The sequence below is a fragment of the Myotis daubentonii genome, chromosome 4, assembly GCF_963259705.1.
Source record: "Myotis daubentonii chromosome 4, mMyoDau2.1, whole genome shotgun sequence".
Classification (NCBI taxonomy): domain Eukaryota; kingdom Metazoa; phylum Chordata; class Mammalia; order Chiroptera; family Vespertilionidae; genus Myotis; species Myotis daubentonii.
The window spans coordinates 15,264,190-15,280,682 of NC_081843.1; the positions used below are offsets into that span (position 1 = coordinate 15,264,190).

Sequence of the window (16,493 nt, forward strand, 5' to 3'; positions counted from 1 at the left end):
GGGCTCAGGAGCAGGGGTGTTGCCGAGGGGGGTCTGGTGTGGGTGCCTGACCCTGGTTCTGAGGGGAGAGGAGGAGCGAGGTGGACTCACAGACTCATGGGCAGTGCCTTCTCTCCTCAGGTCTCGGAGGACTGAAACCTCAGAAGCCAGGTGAGACCCGCCCTCTGCCTCTCCCACTTGGTTTCCCACGAGAAACACTCATTGAACAAACATCCAGGGGCCGGCCAAGTGCTGGAGACAGGCCCTCCCAGAGCCTGGGGCACCTGGGCAGGCAGAGGCAACTCCGGGGCCGGAATGCCCACTAGAGGGCGTGACCCGCTGATAAATGAGGGCCAGGGAGGGTGCGGGCACTGGAAAGGCTGGGAGGCCGTGGGGCAGGGGCAATGCTGATGGCACGTGGCTGGAGAGGAGAAGGAGGCCTCAAGTTCACCCTGCTGGCTGGTAGACATGGTGGCTGGCAGTGACGCCTACCCAGATGGACCAGGCAGCTGGGTATGACATTCAGGCTCTAGGAGGAGGCCAGGACCCAGCTGGGGGTGTCCAGGTCTGGGGTGAGAGCTAAAGGGGCCAGGCCTAGGGTAGAGCCTCAGGGAGAGATGAGTAGCCAGAGCCCCCTCTCTCCTTCCTCCAGGCCCTGCAGCTCAAAACGGCTATGGACCAGGTAGGTGCCCCCTAGGGCTCTGGGGAGGCACAGAGATGGGACTCCGATCCCTCACTGCTCCCTGACCTTCCACCAGGCTTTGGGGCGGCTATGAAACCCCAGAAGCCAGGTGAGCCTCACCCCAGCCTTTCCTCTCCACCTCCCCCAAACCCTGAGCTCCTGCTTCAAGAGTGAAGGGTGTCAGGGCCCCAAGGACCATGGGAAGAGAAGTGGGAGGCAAGACCAGGGGACCCCAGGGCTGGCCTCAGCCCCTCAGCCAGCTTTACCATTCCCCCACCTTCTCCCCACAGGCCCTGCAGCTCAGAATGGCTATGGACCAGGTAGGGATGAGCCGGGGCTCTGGGGAGGCGCAGGGATGGGGCCAGGGTCCCTCAGTGCTGCCTGTCTCTCCACCAGGCTTTGGGGCGGCTATGAAACCCCAGAAGCCAGGTGAGCCTCACCCCAGCCTTTTCTCTCCGCCTCCCCCAAACCCTGAGCTCCCCTCCCCTCATTCACACCCACACCCGGATCTGTGACCCCAGGATTCGGGAATGGGAATGGGCACAGGCTTGGGGCCCAGCCAGGTGATACTGAGAGGGGGACTATGTCTGGGTGTCTTCTCCTGCCTCCCTCCCAGGCCTCAGAGGGGCAGGACTGGTGAATAATTGAGGGAGCACTTAGTTGGAATCTCTAGAATCCCAGCTTTCTGACTTGGCCTAAGAGGGGGCACCTTTACCTCTACCTCAGCCAGACCCCCAGCCCTCAGCTCACCCTCCCTTTCCCCCAGGCCCAGCAACCCAGAACGGATTTGGAGCAGGTAGGAGTAGAGCGGGTAGGAGCCTGGGGAGGCCTGAGAGGGGCTCCCGAGACCCTCACCTGCTCCCAAATCCTTTCAGGCTTTGGGGGAGGCATGAAGCCCCAGAAGCCAGGTGAGTCCTGCCGTAGTCGTGTCTCTGTTCATGTGCCCTCTGAAGCCAGCGCACCCCACTCACAGCCTGTCTCTCTCCAGGATCTGCAGCCAGCGGGGCCTTCTGTGGGGCAGGAGCCCAGGCTTCTTAGAGGGAGGGGGTGGGTTAGGGACTGGGGCAGGGGCCTCATTGGGGAGCGGGGCACAGAGAACTAGGTGCCCTGTAGTGGGGAGATGGAGGGTTGGCCTGTGGCCTGGGAGGGGGAGTGAACCCGCAGAAACCAGGTGAGGGAAAGACCCCCCACACCCTCGCCTCTTCTCTGAGGCTGCCTGACTCTGTCCTGCTTCTACTGAACCCCTCCACATACTGCCCCTCACACCCACCCCTCTTTTTCCTCCCCAGGATATGGTCATGGAAATGGACTGGGAGCCCCAGCAGGTGAGGGCAGCTGGGCTTGGTCCTGAGGGTTGGAGGTGTGGGGGTGAAGCGGGGGGAGGGAGGACAGGAGCACGGGCTGGAGGCCTGGCAGAGGCTGTCAGCCTCTCTGCCTCCCAGGCCTGGGAAGGGGTGGGAAAGCCCAGGGCCAGGTGAGAGGACAGCCGTCCTGTCCTCCTCATTTCTCTCAGGCCTCTCTCTCTGGCACCACCTTCCTCAGCACTAATGCATGGATCAGGGGCTGCTTAACTCTAAGAACAGGGACACTCCCTGCTTCAGGAGTGAAGGGTGTCAGAGCCCCAAGGACCATGGGAGAGAAGTGGGAGGCAAGACCAGGGGACCCCCAGGGCTGGCCTCAGCCTCTCAGTCCACAGCCAGCTATATGGTTCCCCCACCTTCTCCCCACAGGCCCTGCAGCTCAGAATGGCTATGGACCAGGTAGGGATGGGCCGGGGCTCTGGGGAGGCGCAGGGATGGGGCCAGGGACCCTCACCTGCTGCCTGTCTCTCCACCAGGCTTTGGAGCGGCTATGAAACCCCAGAAGCCAGGTGAGCCTCACCCCAGCCTTTTCTCTCCGCCTCCCCAAACCCTGAGCTCCCTTCCCCTCATTCACACCCACACCCGGATCTGTGTCCCCAGGATTCGGGAATGGGAATGGGCACAGGCTTGGAGGCCAGCCAGGTGATACTGAGAGGGGGACTATGTCTGGGTGTCTTCTCCTGCCTCCCTCCCAGGCCTCAGTTGGGCAGGACTGGTGAATAATTGAGGGAGCACTTAGTTGGAAGCCTCTAGAATCCCAGCTTTCTGACTTGGCCTAAGAGGGGGCACCTTTACCTCTACCTCAGCCAGACCCCCAGCCCTCAGCTCACCCTCCCTTTCCCCCAGGCCCAGCAACCCAGAACGGATTTGGAGCAGGTAGGAGTAGAGCGGGTAGGAGCCTGGGGAGGCCTGAGAGGGGCTCCCGAGACCCTCACCTGCTCCCAAATCCTTTCAGGCTTTGGGGGAGGCATGAAGCCCCAGAAGCCAGGTGAGTCCTGCCGTAGTCGTGTCTCTGTTCATGTGCCCTCTAAGCCAGCGCACCCCACTCACAGCCTGTCTCTCTCCAGGATCTGCAGCCAGCGGGTCCTTCTGTGGGGCAGGAGCCCAGGCTTCTCAGAGGGAGGGGGCTGGGTTAGGTGTTTAAAGTTTTCCCCCACGTCCCGCGTGGTTCAGGGTTCAGGATCTGGAAGAGGAGCCGCACACAAATGAAAGAGAAGAGACAAGAGATAAATTGGAAATATTGGGGGGCCAGGCGGGCAAGTCCAACTCAAGGGGAAGGACTTCCCCTGGTGCTCAGGCCTCACCGACCTTTTATTGGTTTGGGATCCATCCATAGCCCTTAGGCAGGCAATTTCCAGTAACAGGCAGCCTGGCCCATCAGCAAGGATTTACATAATAGTAAATGGGGAAGTTGCTTCAGCGACCATTGTCTGGACTAACAGCGGGTGCACAGCTCTGACCTTTGCCAGGGCTTCAAGGGTCACAGCCTTCCGGGCTCCTTGTCCGCACCTCTCCCCCAGTGAAGACAATAGGCAGCTTCCCGCAGTTAGGGACTGGGGCAGGGGCCTGGGGGCCGAAGGTCGGGGCAGAGAACTAGGTGCCCTGTAGTGGGGAGATGGAGGGTTGGCCTGTGGCCTGGGAGGGGGAGTGAGCCCGCAGAAACCAGGTGAGGGAAAGACCCCCCACACCCTCGCCTCTTCTCTGAGGCTGCCTGACTCTGTCCTGATTCTACTGAACCCCTCCACATCCTGCCCCTCACGCTCTCCCCTGTTTTTCCTCCCCAGGATATGGTCATGGAAATGGACTGGGAGCCCCAGCAGGTGAGGGCAGCTGGGCTTGGTCCTGAGGGTTGGAGGTGTGGGGGTGAAGCGGGGGGAGGGAGGACAGGAGCACGGGCTGGAGGCCTGGCAGAGGCTGTCAGGCTCTCTGCCTCCCAGGCCTGGGAAGGGGTGGGAAAGCCCTGGGCCAGGTGAGAGGACAGCCGTCCTGTCCTCCTCATTTCTCTCAGGCCTCTCTCTCTGGCACCACCTTCCTCAGCACTAATGCTTGGAGCGGGGTCTGCATGCCTCTAACAAGGGGGACACTCGCTGCTTCAGGAGTGAAGGGTGTCAGAGCCCCAAGGACCATGGGAGAGAAGTGGGAGGCAAGACCAGGGGACCCCCAGGGCTGGCCTAAGCCCCTCAGTCCACAGCCAGCTTTATGGTTCCCCCACCTTCTCCCCACAGGCCCTGCAGCTCAGAATGGCTATGGACCAGGTAGGGATGAGCCGGGGCTCTGGGGAGGCGCAGGGATGGGGCCAGGGACCCTCACCTGCTGCCTGTCTCTCCACCAGGCTTTGGAGCAGCTATGAAACCCCAGAAGCCAGGTGAGCCTCACCCCAGCCTTTTCTCTCCACCTCCCCAAACCCTGAGCTCCCCTCCCCTCATTCACACCCACACCCGGATCTGTGACCCCAGGGTTCGGGAATGGGAATGGGCACAGGCTTGGGGCCCAGCCAGGTGATACTGAGGGGGGGGGACTATGTCTGGGTGTCTTCTCCTGCCTCCCTCCCAGGCCTCAGAGGGGCAGGACTGGTGAATAATTGAGGGAGCACTTAGTTGGAAGCCTCTAGAATCCAAGCTTTCTGACTTGGCCTAAGAGGGGGCACCTTTACCTCTACCTCAGCCAGACCCCCAGCCCTCAGCTCACCCTCCCTTTCCCCCAGGCCCAGCAACCCAGAACGGATTTGGAGCAGGTAGGAGTAGAGCGGGTAGGAGCCTGGGGAGGCCTGAGAGGGGCTCCCGAGACCCTCACCTGCTCCCAAATCCTTTCAGGCTTTGGGGGAGGCATGAAGCCCCAGAAGCCAGGTGAGTCCTGCCGTAGTCGTGTCTCTGTTCATGTGCCCTCTGAAACCAGCGCACCCCACTCACAGCCTGTCTCTCTCCAGGATCTGCAGCCAGCGGGGCCTTCTGTGGGGCAGGAGCCCAGGCTTCTCAGAGGGAGGGGGTGGGTTAGGGACTGGGGCAGGGGCCTCATTGGGGAGCGGGGCACAGAGAACTAGGTGCCCTATAGTGGGGAGATGGAGGGTTGGCCTGTGGCCTGGGAGGGGGAGTGAACGCGCAGAAACCAGGTGAGGGAAAGACCCCCCACACCCTCGCCTCTTCTCTGAGGCTGCCTGACTCTGTCCTGCTTCTACTGAACCCCTCCAAATACTGCCCCTCATGCCCACCCCTGTTTTTCCTCCCCAGGATATGGTCATGGAAATGGACTGGGAGCCCCAGCAGGTGAGGGCAGCTGGTCTTGGTCCTAAGTGGGGGTGGTGGGGGGGGGGGCAGGAGCACAGGCTGGAGGCCTGGCAGAGACTGTCAGCCTCTCTGCCTCCCAAGCCTGGAAAGGGGTGGGAAAGCCCTGGGCCAGGTGAGAGGACAGCCGTCCTGTCCTCCTCATTTCTCTCAGGCCTCTCTCTCTGGCACCACCTTCCTCAGCACTAATGCTTGGAGCGGGGTCTGCATGCCTCTAACAAGAGGGACACTCCCTGCTTCAGGAGTGAAGGGTGTCAGGGCCCCAAGGACCATGGGGAGAGAAGTGGGAGGCAAGACCAGGGGACCCCCAGGGCTGGCCTCAACCACTCAGCCCCACAGCCAGCTTTACCATTCCCCCACCTTCTCCCCACAGGCCCTGCAGCTCAGAATGGCTATGGACCAGGTAGGGGTGGGCCGGGGCTCTGGGGAGGTGCAGGGATGGGGCCAGGTTCCCTCACCTGCTGCCTGTCTCTCCACCAGGCTTTGGGGCGGCTATGAAACCCCAGAAGCCAGGTGAGCCTCACCCCAGCCTTTTCTCTCCACCTCCCCAAACCCTGAGCTCCCCTCCCCTCATTCACACCCACACCCGGATCTGTGACCCCAGGATTCGGGAATGGGAATGGGCACAGGCTAGGAGGCCGGCCAGGTGACACTGGTTGGTGGGGGGCCGGGGGGGGCTATGTCTTGGTGTCTTCTCCTGCCTCCCTCCCAGGCCTCAGAGGGGCAGGACTGGTGAATAATTGAGGGAGCACTTAGTTGGAAGCCTCTAGAATCCAAGCTTTCTGACTTGGCCTAAGAGGGGGCACCTTTACCTCTACCTCAGCCAGACCCCCAGCCCTCAGCTCACCCTCCCTTTCCCCCAGGCCCAGCAACCCAGAACGGATTTGGAGCAGGTAGGAGTAGAGCGGGTAGGAGCCTGGGGAGGCCTGAGAGGGGCTCCCGAGACCCTCACCTGCTCCCAAATCCTTTCAGGCTTTGGGGGAGGCATGAAGCCCCAGAAGCCAGGTGAGTCCTGCCGTAGTCGTGTCTCTGTTCATGTGCCCTCTGAAACCAGCGCACCCCACTCACAGCCTGTCTCTCTCCAGGATCTGCAGCCAGCGGGGCCTTCTGTGGGGCAGGAGCCCAGGCTTCTCAGAGGGAGGGGGTGGGTTAGGGACTGGGGCAGGGGCCTCATTGGGGAGCGGGGCACAGAGAACTAGGTGCCCTATAGTGGGGAGATGGAGGGTTGGCCTGTGGCCTGGGAGGGGGAGTGAACCCGCAGAAACCAGGTGAGGGAAAGACCCCCCACACCCTCGCCTCTTCTCTGAGGCTGCCTGACTCTGTCCTGCTTCTACTGAACCCCTCCACATACTGCCCCTCATGCCACCCCTGTTTTTCCTCCCCAGGATATGGTCATGGAAATGGACTGGGAGCCCCAGCAGGTGAGGGCAGCTGGGCTTGGTCCTGAGGGGTCAGGGGCTGGGGGGCGGGGAGACAGGAGCACAGGCTGGAGGCCTGGCCTGGGCCAGGTGAGAGGACAGCCGTCCTGTCCTCATTTCTCTCAGGCCTCTCTCTCTCTGGCACCACCTTCCTCAGCACTAATGCTTGGAGCGGGGGCTGCTTACCTCTAAGAAGAGGGACACTCCCTGCTTCAGGGGTGAAGGGTGTCAGGGAGCCAAGGACCATGGGAGAGAAATGGGAGGCAAGACCAGGGGACCCCCAGGGCTGGCCTCAGCCCCTCAGCCCACAGCCAGCTTCACCATTCCCCCCGATTCTCCCCACAGGCCCTGCAGCTCAGAATGGCTATGGACCAGGTAGGGGTGAGCCGGGGCTCTGGGGAGGCGCAGGGATGGGGCCAGGGTTCCTTACCTACTGCTTCTCTCCCCACCAGGCTTTGGAGGGGCTATGAAACCCCAGAAGCCAGGTGAGCCTCACCCCTGCCTGGCTTTCTTCTTTCTCCACCTCCCCAAACCCTGAGCTCCAGACACCTATTCACACCCCACTGAGATATTGCCAGACACACACACACACACACACACACACACACACACACACACACACACAGGATTCGGGAATGGGCTGGGAGCCCAGCCTGCTGGGACTGGTGGGGTCTGAGGTGAGCATCCGCATCTGCGTGTCCTCTCCACCTCCCTCCGGGCCTTTGAGGGGCCGGATTGGTAAATGATTAAAAGAGGCCCGGGGCAACCTCCATGATCCCTGGTTCTGGCTTGGCTGCCTGCCAGCCTTTACCCCACCTTAGCCAGGGCCCAAGTCTCCTGTTCATCCTTCCCGCCCCCCTGGCCCCTGCTCAGGATGGCTACAAAACAGGTGGGGACTGAGGGGCTGAGAGAGGCCGGAAGGCGAGAGGAGGCGGCCCTTGGAGGGAGCTGGTGTCTTCACCCAGATCCTGTCTCATGGTCCTCTCACGGGCCCCACCAGACTTGGAGAATTGAAGGTGGGGGAGCGGGGGGAGGCAGGAGAGACCCCAGGGCTTCTGGTTCCTAAGCTGGGAGGAAAGGCAGCCCAGCTGCCCGCCTCCTGCCTCTGCCTCTCCCTCTCCTGCCCGCACAGGCCTGTGGCTCCCATCAGCCAGGGACCAGGTAGTGGAGTGGGCCCCGGGAGCCTGAGTTCTAGAGGAGAGGCCCAGTGGGTGGGTAAGGGGCACCTCACCTGCTCCCCTCCCTTCTCCAGGCATTGGTGAGGGCCTGAGGCCTCAGAAGCCAGGTAAACCCTTCCTTTTGATCCACACTGTGATACTGTGATTTATGGTAAGAAATATATACTTGGTCTTCTCCCATTCCTGGCACAGAGCTGGCTCTAAAAGCCTTGGAATTTCCTAAGTTCTTTTGTTGTGTTAATGAGGTGACTTTTGGAAAGCCCCTGAGGCCGGTTGCCACCTTGTGATTGGAGGGTTGCAACTTTTAATCCCACCCCTTTGCTTGTAAGGGAGCCTCTGTAAAAACCCCCAAGGACAGGGTTGGGAGAGGTCCTTTCGGGTTGGTGAAGGGGGTGGGGGTGGAGAGAAGGGTGATGGGCTGGAGCATGGAAGCTCCGAACGCCGTCTCACAGACAAACCTTATCCTGTACATTTGTTCATCTGGCTGTTTCTGAGCTGTATCCTTTCATAATATACCTAAGTTCTGGGAGCCACGCTAGAACAGCGGTTCTCAACCTGTGGGTCGCGACCCCTTTGGGGGTCGAACGACCCTTTCACAGGGGTCGCCTAAGACCATCGGAAAACACATATATAATTACATATTGTTTTTGTGATGAATCACTATGCTTTCATTCTGTTCAATTGTAACAATGAAATTGGGGGTCACCACAACATGAGGAACTGTATTAAAGGGTCGCGGCATGAGGAAGGTTGAGAACCACTGCACTAGAAGATTAATTGAACCCAAAGAGGGGGTCATCGGAACTTCTGATTTATAGAGCTGGTTGGTCAGAAGCACAGATGACAACCTGGATTGGCAATGGGCAGAAGTGGGAGGAGGGAACAGTATTGTGGGACTGAGCCCTTAACCGGTGGGATCTGATGCCACCTCCAGGTAGGTAGGGTCAGAATTGTAGGACACCCAGCTGGTACCCGAAAATTGCTCGGTGATGTTGGAAAAAACCCCAGAATTAAAACTAGTGCCAGAATTGGACCCCACTACTCTCTACCTCCAGAAACTATCTATTCCCTTCATCTGTGACCCCTCAAAGCCCCCCGCCTGTCTCCCCGGTTTACAGGAATGGGCTGGGAGCTGGATGGAGCCTTCCCGAGGGAAGGGGCCCAGCCAGATCAGCCAGATGGGGGAGGCAGGGCAGGCATGGAGCTCTGGAAGGTGGAGGGGAAGTGATGTCACAGGGTCCCGTGGGGCAAAGAGTTCGGTCCTGGGAAAGAGAAGGGGCAGAATGGCGTCCATCTGTCACTCAGCCTCCATCTGTCTCTCCCCAGGCCTAGCAGGGGGCATGAGCCCTCCAAAGCCAGGTGAGCCCACCCCTGCCCCTCTCCCACCTCCACCTGAAGTCTCCCCCCACCCCGGCCCCAGCCCTCATTCCTGCTCTCCCTCCCAGGATACACACCAGGAAACGGGCTCCCGCCTGGTGAGTACGTGAGGGCCTCAGTGTCAGGTACAGAGGGCTCCCTCTGGGGAGGGCTGCCCCTCGGAAGCTGTCTCTCCGCTTCTCCTGCAGGTCTGGAAGGGGGCGTGAAACCTCAGAAGCCAGGCAAGTGCGAGAGCCCCTACCTCAGTCCCGTACCTTCTCCTATGGCTCCTTCCAGGACCCCCGCCCCCAGGACCCCTCACATCCCTGCTTTTCCTCTCCAGGATATGGCAGCAGAAACGGGCTGGGGGCCCAGGCAGGTGAGGCCCCAGGGGCAAGGGGGGTAGGCTGACAGGCCTTGGGGCTGGGTGGGCAACTAGCAGAAACCATGTCAGGTGGCTGGGTCCCCTGGTCCCCAGAGCAGGTTGTGGCCCAGAGGAACTGGGCCTTTTCTGTCCTGGCCAGTGGCCCCCCCTTGAGAGCTGTGTCTGCCCTAGAAGCTACTGCAGGCTGGTGGACTGGCCGGACCCAGGCCCGTCTGGGCTCACGGCCCCCTCCCTCCTCCCATCTAGGTCCCTGCAATGGGCTTCCCACTCCCGGAGGCCCTTCTGACAAAGCAGGGGGCTGGGGCTCCAAAGCCCAGCCCCCCGCCCCAGCGCAGAACGGCAAGTTCCCAGGTCAGTGTGGAGTGGGTGGCAATGGGGGGAGGGAGGGGTGTACCTGGTCCTGGCTGGGCTGCTCAGAAGCCCCCATGCCCATTCTTCACCTGAGAGTGAGGCTTGTTGTGAGCCAACTGAGGAAAAGCCTGAACTCTGGCTCGGAGACCCAGGTGACCCCCAATATGGCAGCCCCCCCAAGCGCCGGTCCCCCGCGTGGCAGGCTGTGGCAGTCCCAAACTGCCTGGCCCTGGCTCACTCCCGTCCCCTGGTTTTCTTGCTAGCACCGACGCCAGCTATCCAGTGGGGACTGAAGCCTCAGAAAGCAGGTGTGAGTCTGCTCGCCTCTGTGCCCATCCAGATCAGGGTCGCTCCCCCATCACCCTATGCCAGGCTGCCTCAGCTGTTCAGGCCAGGGAGGTCCCTCCCAAGTCTGCCCTCCTTCTCTCTTGCTGCTTTCTAAACTCAGTTATTCTGACCCCTTTCCCTGTGGGTAGAGAGAATCCCTCCTTCCTCCTCAGAGTTCCTAAGGTCCATCCTTGGGAAAGTGTGGACCTCCCCCTGAGCTCAGTTCCCTTCACAGGGTTCCACCCTTCAAACGGCTACGGACCAGGAGCAGAACTGGGTGAGGAGGCCCTCGCCTGAGTTCTTCCTCCCATCCCATCCCCACCCTTGTGGCCACCTCTGACCCCGCCCCCATCTCTGACCCCGCCCCCCACCTCTGACCCCCGTTTCCTCTACTCTAGGCTTTGGTGATGGCCTCAAACCTCAGAAAGTTGGTGAGCCCCCCTCCCTGCCCACCCTCCCTGCCCAGGCCCTCATCTTGGGCACAGCCTGGCACCTCCTTCATGATGAGCCCTCCTTGTTGCTACCTTTGTCATGTCTGTCTCTTTCCTTATTCACCCAGCCCATATTTCCTATGCATTGGGCTACAGTGGTGGCCAGGCCAGGTGCCGTCTTATTTCAGGCGAGGGTGGAGTGACAGACCGAGGCCAGGAGGGAAGGGAGGCTGCCCAGAGAGGAGCCGGGAAGGCTTCCAGGAGGTTGACAGGGTCAGCGTGCTGAGGGTGGGGGATGTGGGAGGCCCTCTCCAGGTGACCTGTGTGAGTCAGTCTGCCTCTCCATGAGCTGGTCACCCTGGCTTCCCCACTGCTGTCCACCCTCAGCCCCCCTCCCAGCCCCTCTCCAATCTGTCTCCTGCAGGTTTTAGTTACGGGAATGGTGGTCTGGGAGCCGGGGTCTTCGCCGAGGCCCTCCTGCAGCCAGGTGCCTAAGGGTGGGGTTGGGGAGGCTGGAGGGGCTCCCGGCTCAGGGGCTGTTCATGCCTCTGACTTCTTTCCTCCTCAGGGTTCTCTGGGGCCAATGGCTTTAGAAACGGTGAGTTGGGTCCCGGGGACAGAGTGCAGGGGGTGAGGGGAAGGGACATCAAGGTCTGGTCAGGAATGAATCACGTCGATCTCGCGCAGGGTATGGCGAGGAAGCGCTGGTGTACCCCAAAGCCGCAGCTCCGGCCTCTGAAGGAAATGGTAAGAAATGAGAGGTCAGGGAGCAGAGTGGACCCTGGCAAGGGCTACTGGGGGTTGGGGGGCTCTGAGGCCCAGGGCGGACTGGGGCCTCTGGATGTTCAGGTCCAGTGGACAGAGGTTCCCACAGAAGCTCTCCTCCTGCAGGTCAGACTGAGGCTTTGAGGGGCTCTCCTTGGCCCTCCCTCCAGCCTTGGGGGGCTGCCTGGAAGCCTGGATATGGGGCCGGAGGTGCATATTCAGGGGTCGAAAGCCAGCCAGGTAATGGGGTGTGTGGAAGAACATTGGGAGGGGAGGACGAGGGGTGGCTTTAGGGAGCTGGGTCCTGGGCCCAGGCCCACCCCATAGCCCTACGGAGATGGAGGGGACATTGATGGTGGAGGAAGTATGAGGGGGACAGGAATGAATGGGACTGGAGGAGGGACAGGGAGAGCAGGGGGCCCTGAGCACGAGCCTGGCACCTGGACTAAGATGAGGAGGTGACAGACCAGATCAAGGGCCATCAGGGATGCAGTGCTCTACCTTCCGTCCCTATCTCCAGGGCCCTATGAGCAGCTGAGGCCAGAGCTGGGCCCCAGACCCTTTGGTGAGTGGGGTTCTCCCAAGGCCTGGGATGAAGCTGGGGGGAGCACTGAAAAGTTCTGTGACCTGGTTCCCCTGGCTTGTTTGTGCCTTAGGAGGCCCTGAGGTGAAGCGAGGCAGCAGTGGCCCGCTGGAAAATGGCTATGGAGGTGAGGGGGAGCCCGTGGCCTTGTTCCCCACTCTCCCCATGCCACCATTGTCACCCTTTCAAGCCGCACTTGGGGATGCCCCAGCCCTTGGGAGGGAGGGCAGGCTCTCAGACCACCCGGAGTCATCTGCTGAGTGACTGACCTCAGAGACCAGAGGAGGGAGAGGGCTCATTTCCCCCAGGAGGCGAGGAGGGGGCACCTCACCAGAGCTCTGCTCTACCTCTTCCCAGGCCACTGCCCTTTTGGGAAATGCTGAGCCCCTGAGCTGGTCCACTGTCATCCTGAGAGCTTGGTCTGCTTGGCAAGGACGGCCAGACCCTTGGGCTTGGTCTCTGGCCTGGGCTCGCCTGCAGGCTGGAAGTATTAATAAAGGTGATGTGCTTCTCTGTTTGCCTTTGTGTGCCATGGCGGGGTGAGGGTGGGATGGGCTGCCTGGGGTTAGAGCCCCCTGGGCCTACAGTCTCCACTCTGCACCGCATTCATTCATTCATTCATTCATTCAACAAATGGTGTGGCTGTGTGCTACGGGCTTTGCTCTGATGAGAACAGAACAGATTCGGGCCTGCCTTTGGAGAGGGGGCATCGCTTGGCAACAATCTATTGGGAGAGCCACATCCAAGTTAGGGAGCTTGTGTATTATTTGTGTCTTAATTTATAACAATTTATTAGAGTTATTAAACTAAAATCTCATTTTCCTTAAGCCCTTACACTTGCTTCTAGACATCATTTTACTGATTAATCTTATAATTTGGGTGTAAAATTCACTTTCACGTTCTTTGATTAATGTTCCATTAGATTATAAATTTGACAGATCGATGCCCCCTCCCTAAACATTTTACTTGTCTTACAAGTCTGATTAATTCAATTCCCTTAGGTATTTCAAACTATTATATACACATAATCTACTTGATGGAGAGTGTGGGTGAATCTAATCAGTAACATCTTCCTAAGCACTCCTGGAAATGAATAAATGAGATATTTGTTATCTCAGATTACTGAATGTTTTCAAAAAACATTAGTAACTGGATTAAAAAACCAGTTACTGCCCTGACCGGTTTGGCTCAGTGGATGGAGCGTCGGCCTTCGGACTGAAGGGTCCCAGGTTCGATTCCGGTCAAGGACATGTACCTTGGTTTCGGGCACATGCCCAGTGGGGGGTGTGCAGGAGGCAGCTGATGGATGTTTCTCTCTCATGGATGTTTCTGGCCCTCTATCCCTCTCCCTTCCGCTCTGTAAAAAAATCAATAGAATATATATTCAAAAAAAAACCCTGTTACTAACCCACTCTACAGTATCAGTACTACTGGATCACTTTATTTTCTCATCTCATGATTACAAATTGACTCACCCAGAAATGCAGTACAAATTACTCTCCTAGGCTGGGTCTGAAATGGAGGTTGGGAATTGACCCCCTATTCTGTCTGATCTTTGACCCAGTTATAGGACCAGTGTGTTCTGAGTCTTTCCAAACCCACACCTCTTCTTGCAACCTGGTGAAGTTTTAGCTGAAGAATTCAAGTTGGCCGGGCCAGTATGGCTCAGTGTGTGAGCATCGACCTAAGAACCAGGAGGTCACAGGTCATGACTACATTGAGGGCTCAATCCCCAGTGGCAGCCAATCCATGTTCTGCTCTCATATTGATGTTTCTTTCTCTCTGTGTCCCTTACTCTCTCTCTAGAAATTAATAACATTTTTTAAAAGAGAAAAAAAAGAATACAAGTTGAATAGAGTTGATGGGACTTGGCACTCTATGAGGAACTCAGTTCATCTTATGGCCTGGTTTACGATAACTTGGGTGGAGATCAAAATGTTACTGCAGTATGCACAATGTTTTGGGGATCAACCTTTGGGAGATTCTGTAAACATCATTGGAATTCCAGCCTAATTTCCCTCATTTGATTTTGCTGTATTTGAGAATCATATAGACTTTTGCTTTTTCACAGAACCACTGATTCTTTAAAATATCCAAAATGTCTCCTCATGTATTTCTCTCCCCTGAGGTATGGAATAAACCACATCATCTCTTTACTGGAGAACAGGATTAGGAGCCAACATCTGGGCACAGGCACCACTGAGCAGGCTGTCTCTGAGGGCAGTACCCACCTAGAAAAGTTCTAATATTATAAAGATTTCTATATTCTGACTTTAAATAAATTGACCATTCTTTTTATTTAATGATTTTCACCCATGTCATATACTATTCTTAACAATATTAAATGCTACATGTCAGTCAAGCTTTGCTATTGAATTAATATAGTTTTCATTTTAAATATATATTTTATTTTTTTTTTACAGAGAGGAAGGGAGAGGGATAGAGAGTTAGAAACATCAATCAGCTGCCTCCTGCACACCCCCTACTGGGGATGTGCCTGCAACCAAGGTACATACCCTTGACCAGAATCGAACCTGGGACCCTTCAGTCCGCAGGCCGTTGCTCTGTCCACTGAGCCAAACCAGTCAGGGCTAAAAAACATCCTCACCAGAGGATATGTTTTTCATTGATTCGGTTGCCTCCTGTATGCATCCGACTAGAGATCGAACCCACAACCTGGGTGTATGCCCTGACCAGGAATCGAACCCGCGACCCTATGGGGCCGATGCTCTATCGGAAATCTAATCAGTAACATCTTCCTAAGCACTCCAAGTGAGCCATACCGGCCAGGGCAGAATTAATATGCTTTTATCTTTTCTATAAGATAACTACGTGGAGCCCTAACCGGTTTGGCTCAGAGGATAGAGCGTCGGCCTGCGGGCTGAAGAGTCCCAGGTTCGATTCCGGTCAGGGGCATGTACCTTGGTTGCGGGCACATCCCCAGTAGGGGGTGTGCAGGAGGCAGCTGATCGATGTTCCTAACTCTGTCCCTCTCCCTTCCTCTCTGTAAAAAATCAATAAAATATATTTTTTTAAAAAGATAACTACGTGGAAATCTGCGTAGATCTTGCCCACACGCAGGCACCTCAGTCCGGAATTACTAAGAACATGACCAAAGAGGAGAGCCACCACGCTCCGCAGTGGCCACCGCAGGTGGGTGGGCGGTGTAGGTCCAGGGACTTGTAGCGGCTCAGGGTCCCTCGGGCCAGGTGGGGGCGCCCCTCGTGCGTGTGCAGCGCCTGCCGTCAGGGCAAGCAGGCCGTGGAGCGTGCGGCGCCGGGGGCCACGGTGATAGGCTGGGCCGGAGACAGAGAGCGCTGCCGCCTCTGATTGGCTGCCAGGGATCGCTAGTGCCCGCCGGGGAGAAGATGCGTAGACCGTCGGCACCCTGTCTCTTGATTGGCTGGAGCGCGTCGGTGCACGGCTCCGATTGGCCGGGCGGCCCGCCGTACACTCCGCGGGCCCCAGCCGGAGGGAAGAAGCGCGGACCGGAGGCGCGAGCGGCGCCCGGGCGCAGGGGCGACGGCGACAGCGACGACACTCAAGCTGGCGACGCGGTTCTCTCGCTCCCGCTCGCACCCGCGGCTCGCCCGCGCCCGCTCGCGGCCGGGCCGGGCCCGCGCGTCGCTCTCGCTGACCCCGCCGCCCGCGCCGACCCTGCCGCACCCGCCGCTCCCTGGCCTCCCTCCCGACCTCCGGCCCGGGCCGCCGCCGCCTTCGGCGCTCGCCCTGGCTGAGCTGCCTCCGCTGCCCTCGCTCCCGCTGCGGCCGGAGCCGCTGGCGCCCTGGGGCCCCGGCGCCCACCTGGCTCTGCCCGAGCTGCCGCCCGAGGCTTGCGTTCCCCCGCCGCCCGCATCCGCTCTTGCCCTGCAGCACCTACCGCGCCTGCCGGCGCCAGCGCCGCGACCCACGCACCTGCCGCTGCCGCCGCTCCCGGAGACCGCGATCGCTGCCACCCCCGGGCCGGTGGGCGCGCGCGGCCGCCCGCCGCTCATAGCCGAGGCGCCCCCGCAGCCGCTGCCGCCGCTGCCCGCGCGGCCCTCGCCCTTCAGCCTGCTGGCGCCGCCGGCGCCCCGCGAGTCCTGGCCGCCGCCCCCCTTCCCCCCGCCCCTGCCGCCTCCGCTGCCGCCGCCGCACTTCTTCCTGTTGCCGCCCTATTGACAGCCGGCCCTCCCGCGGGCGCGTGGGTAGACCTCCCTCCCGGGACACCGGGCTGTGCTCCTCGCCGCCTGCCCACGGGCAGGTGCGGAATGCGTGGGTCAGCGCCCTGGCTGGAGGAGAGGGGAGGGCCAGGGGAGAAGTCCAGGTTTGGGGGAGAAAGCAGCATGTCTGAAAATAAACTCATTTTTTCCATTTTCTCTTCCTGCTCCATAGCAAGCCTCTTGCCTGGTTATTT

At 59.3% G+C, this 16,493-nt stretch overlaps 1 protein-coding gene across 4 annotated transcripts; it reads left to right on the forward strand.

Annotated features, from left to right (window-relative positions):
- The first annotated feature begins 1,047 nt into the window (after positions 1-1,047).
- On the forward strand, positions 1,048-12,600 carry GREP1 (glycine rich extracellular protein 1). 4 transcript variants are annotated; one of them, XM_059692855.1, is made up of 22 exons: positions 1,048-1,090; positions 1,428-1,457; positions 1,537-1,569; positions 1,951-1,986; positions 2,392-2,421; positions 2,499-2,531; positions 7,974-8,006; positions 9,226-9,258; positions 9,345-9,374; positions 9,465-9,497; positions 9,599-9,634; positions 9,887-9,991; positions 10,255-10,299; positions 10,554-10,595; positions 10,717-10,749; positions 11,174-11,236; positions 11,318-11,347; positions 11,437-11,496; positions 11,641-11,754; positions 12,035-12,079; positions 12,171-12,224; positions 12,455-12,600. In XM_059692855.1, exons 1-22 carry the CDS (start codon positions 1,072-1,074, stop codon positions 12,478-12,480), a joined length of 963 nt encoding a protein of 320 aa, XP_059548838.1. In that variant the 5' UTR covers positions 1,048-1,071; the 3' UTR covers positions 12,481-12,600. The 4 variants fall into 4 exon arrangements, with proteins under 4 accessions (XP_059548838.1, XP_059548839.1, XP_059548837.1 ...); XM_059692856.1 differs by lacking the exons at positions 1,048-1,090; positions 1,428-1,457; positions 1,537-1,569; ... (1 more) ...; positions 2,392-2,421; positions 2,499-2,531 and adding exons at positions 6,067-6,196; positions 6,276-6,308; positions 6,689-6,724; positions 7,067-7,096; positions 7,174-7,206; XM_059692853.1 differs by lacking the exons at positions 1,048-1,090; positions 1,428-1,457; positions 1,537-1,569; ... (2 more) ...; positions 2,499-2,531; positions 7,974-8,006 and having other exon boundaries at positions 8,428-9,258.
- The last annotated feature ends 3,893 nt before the right edge of the window (positions 12,601-16,493 follow it).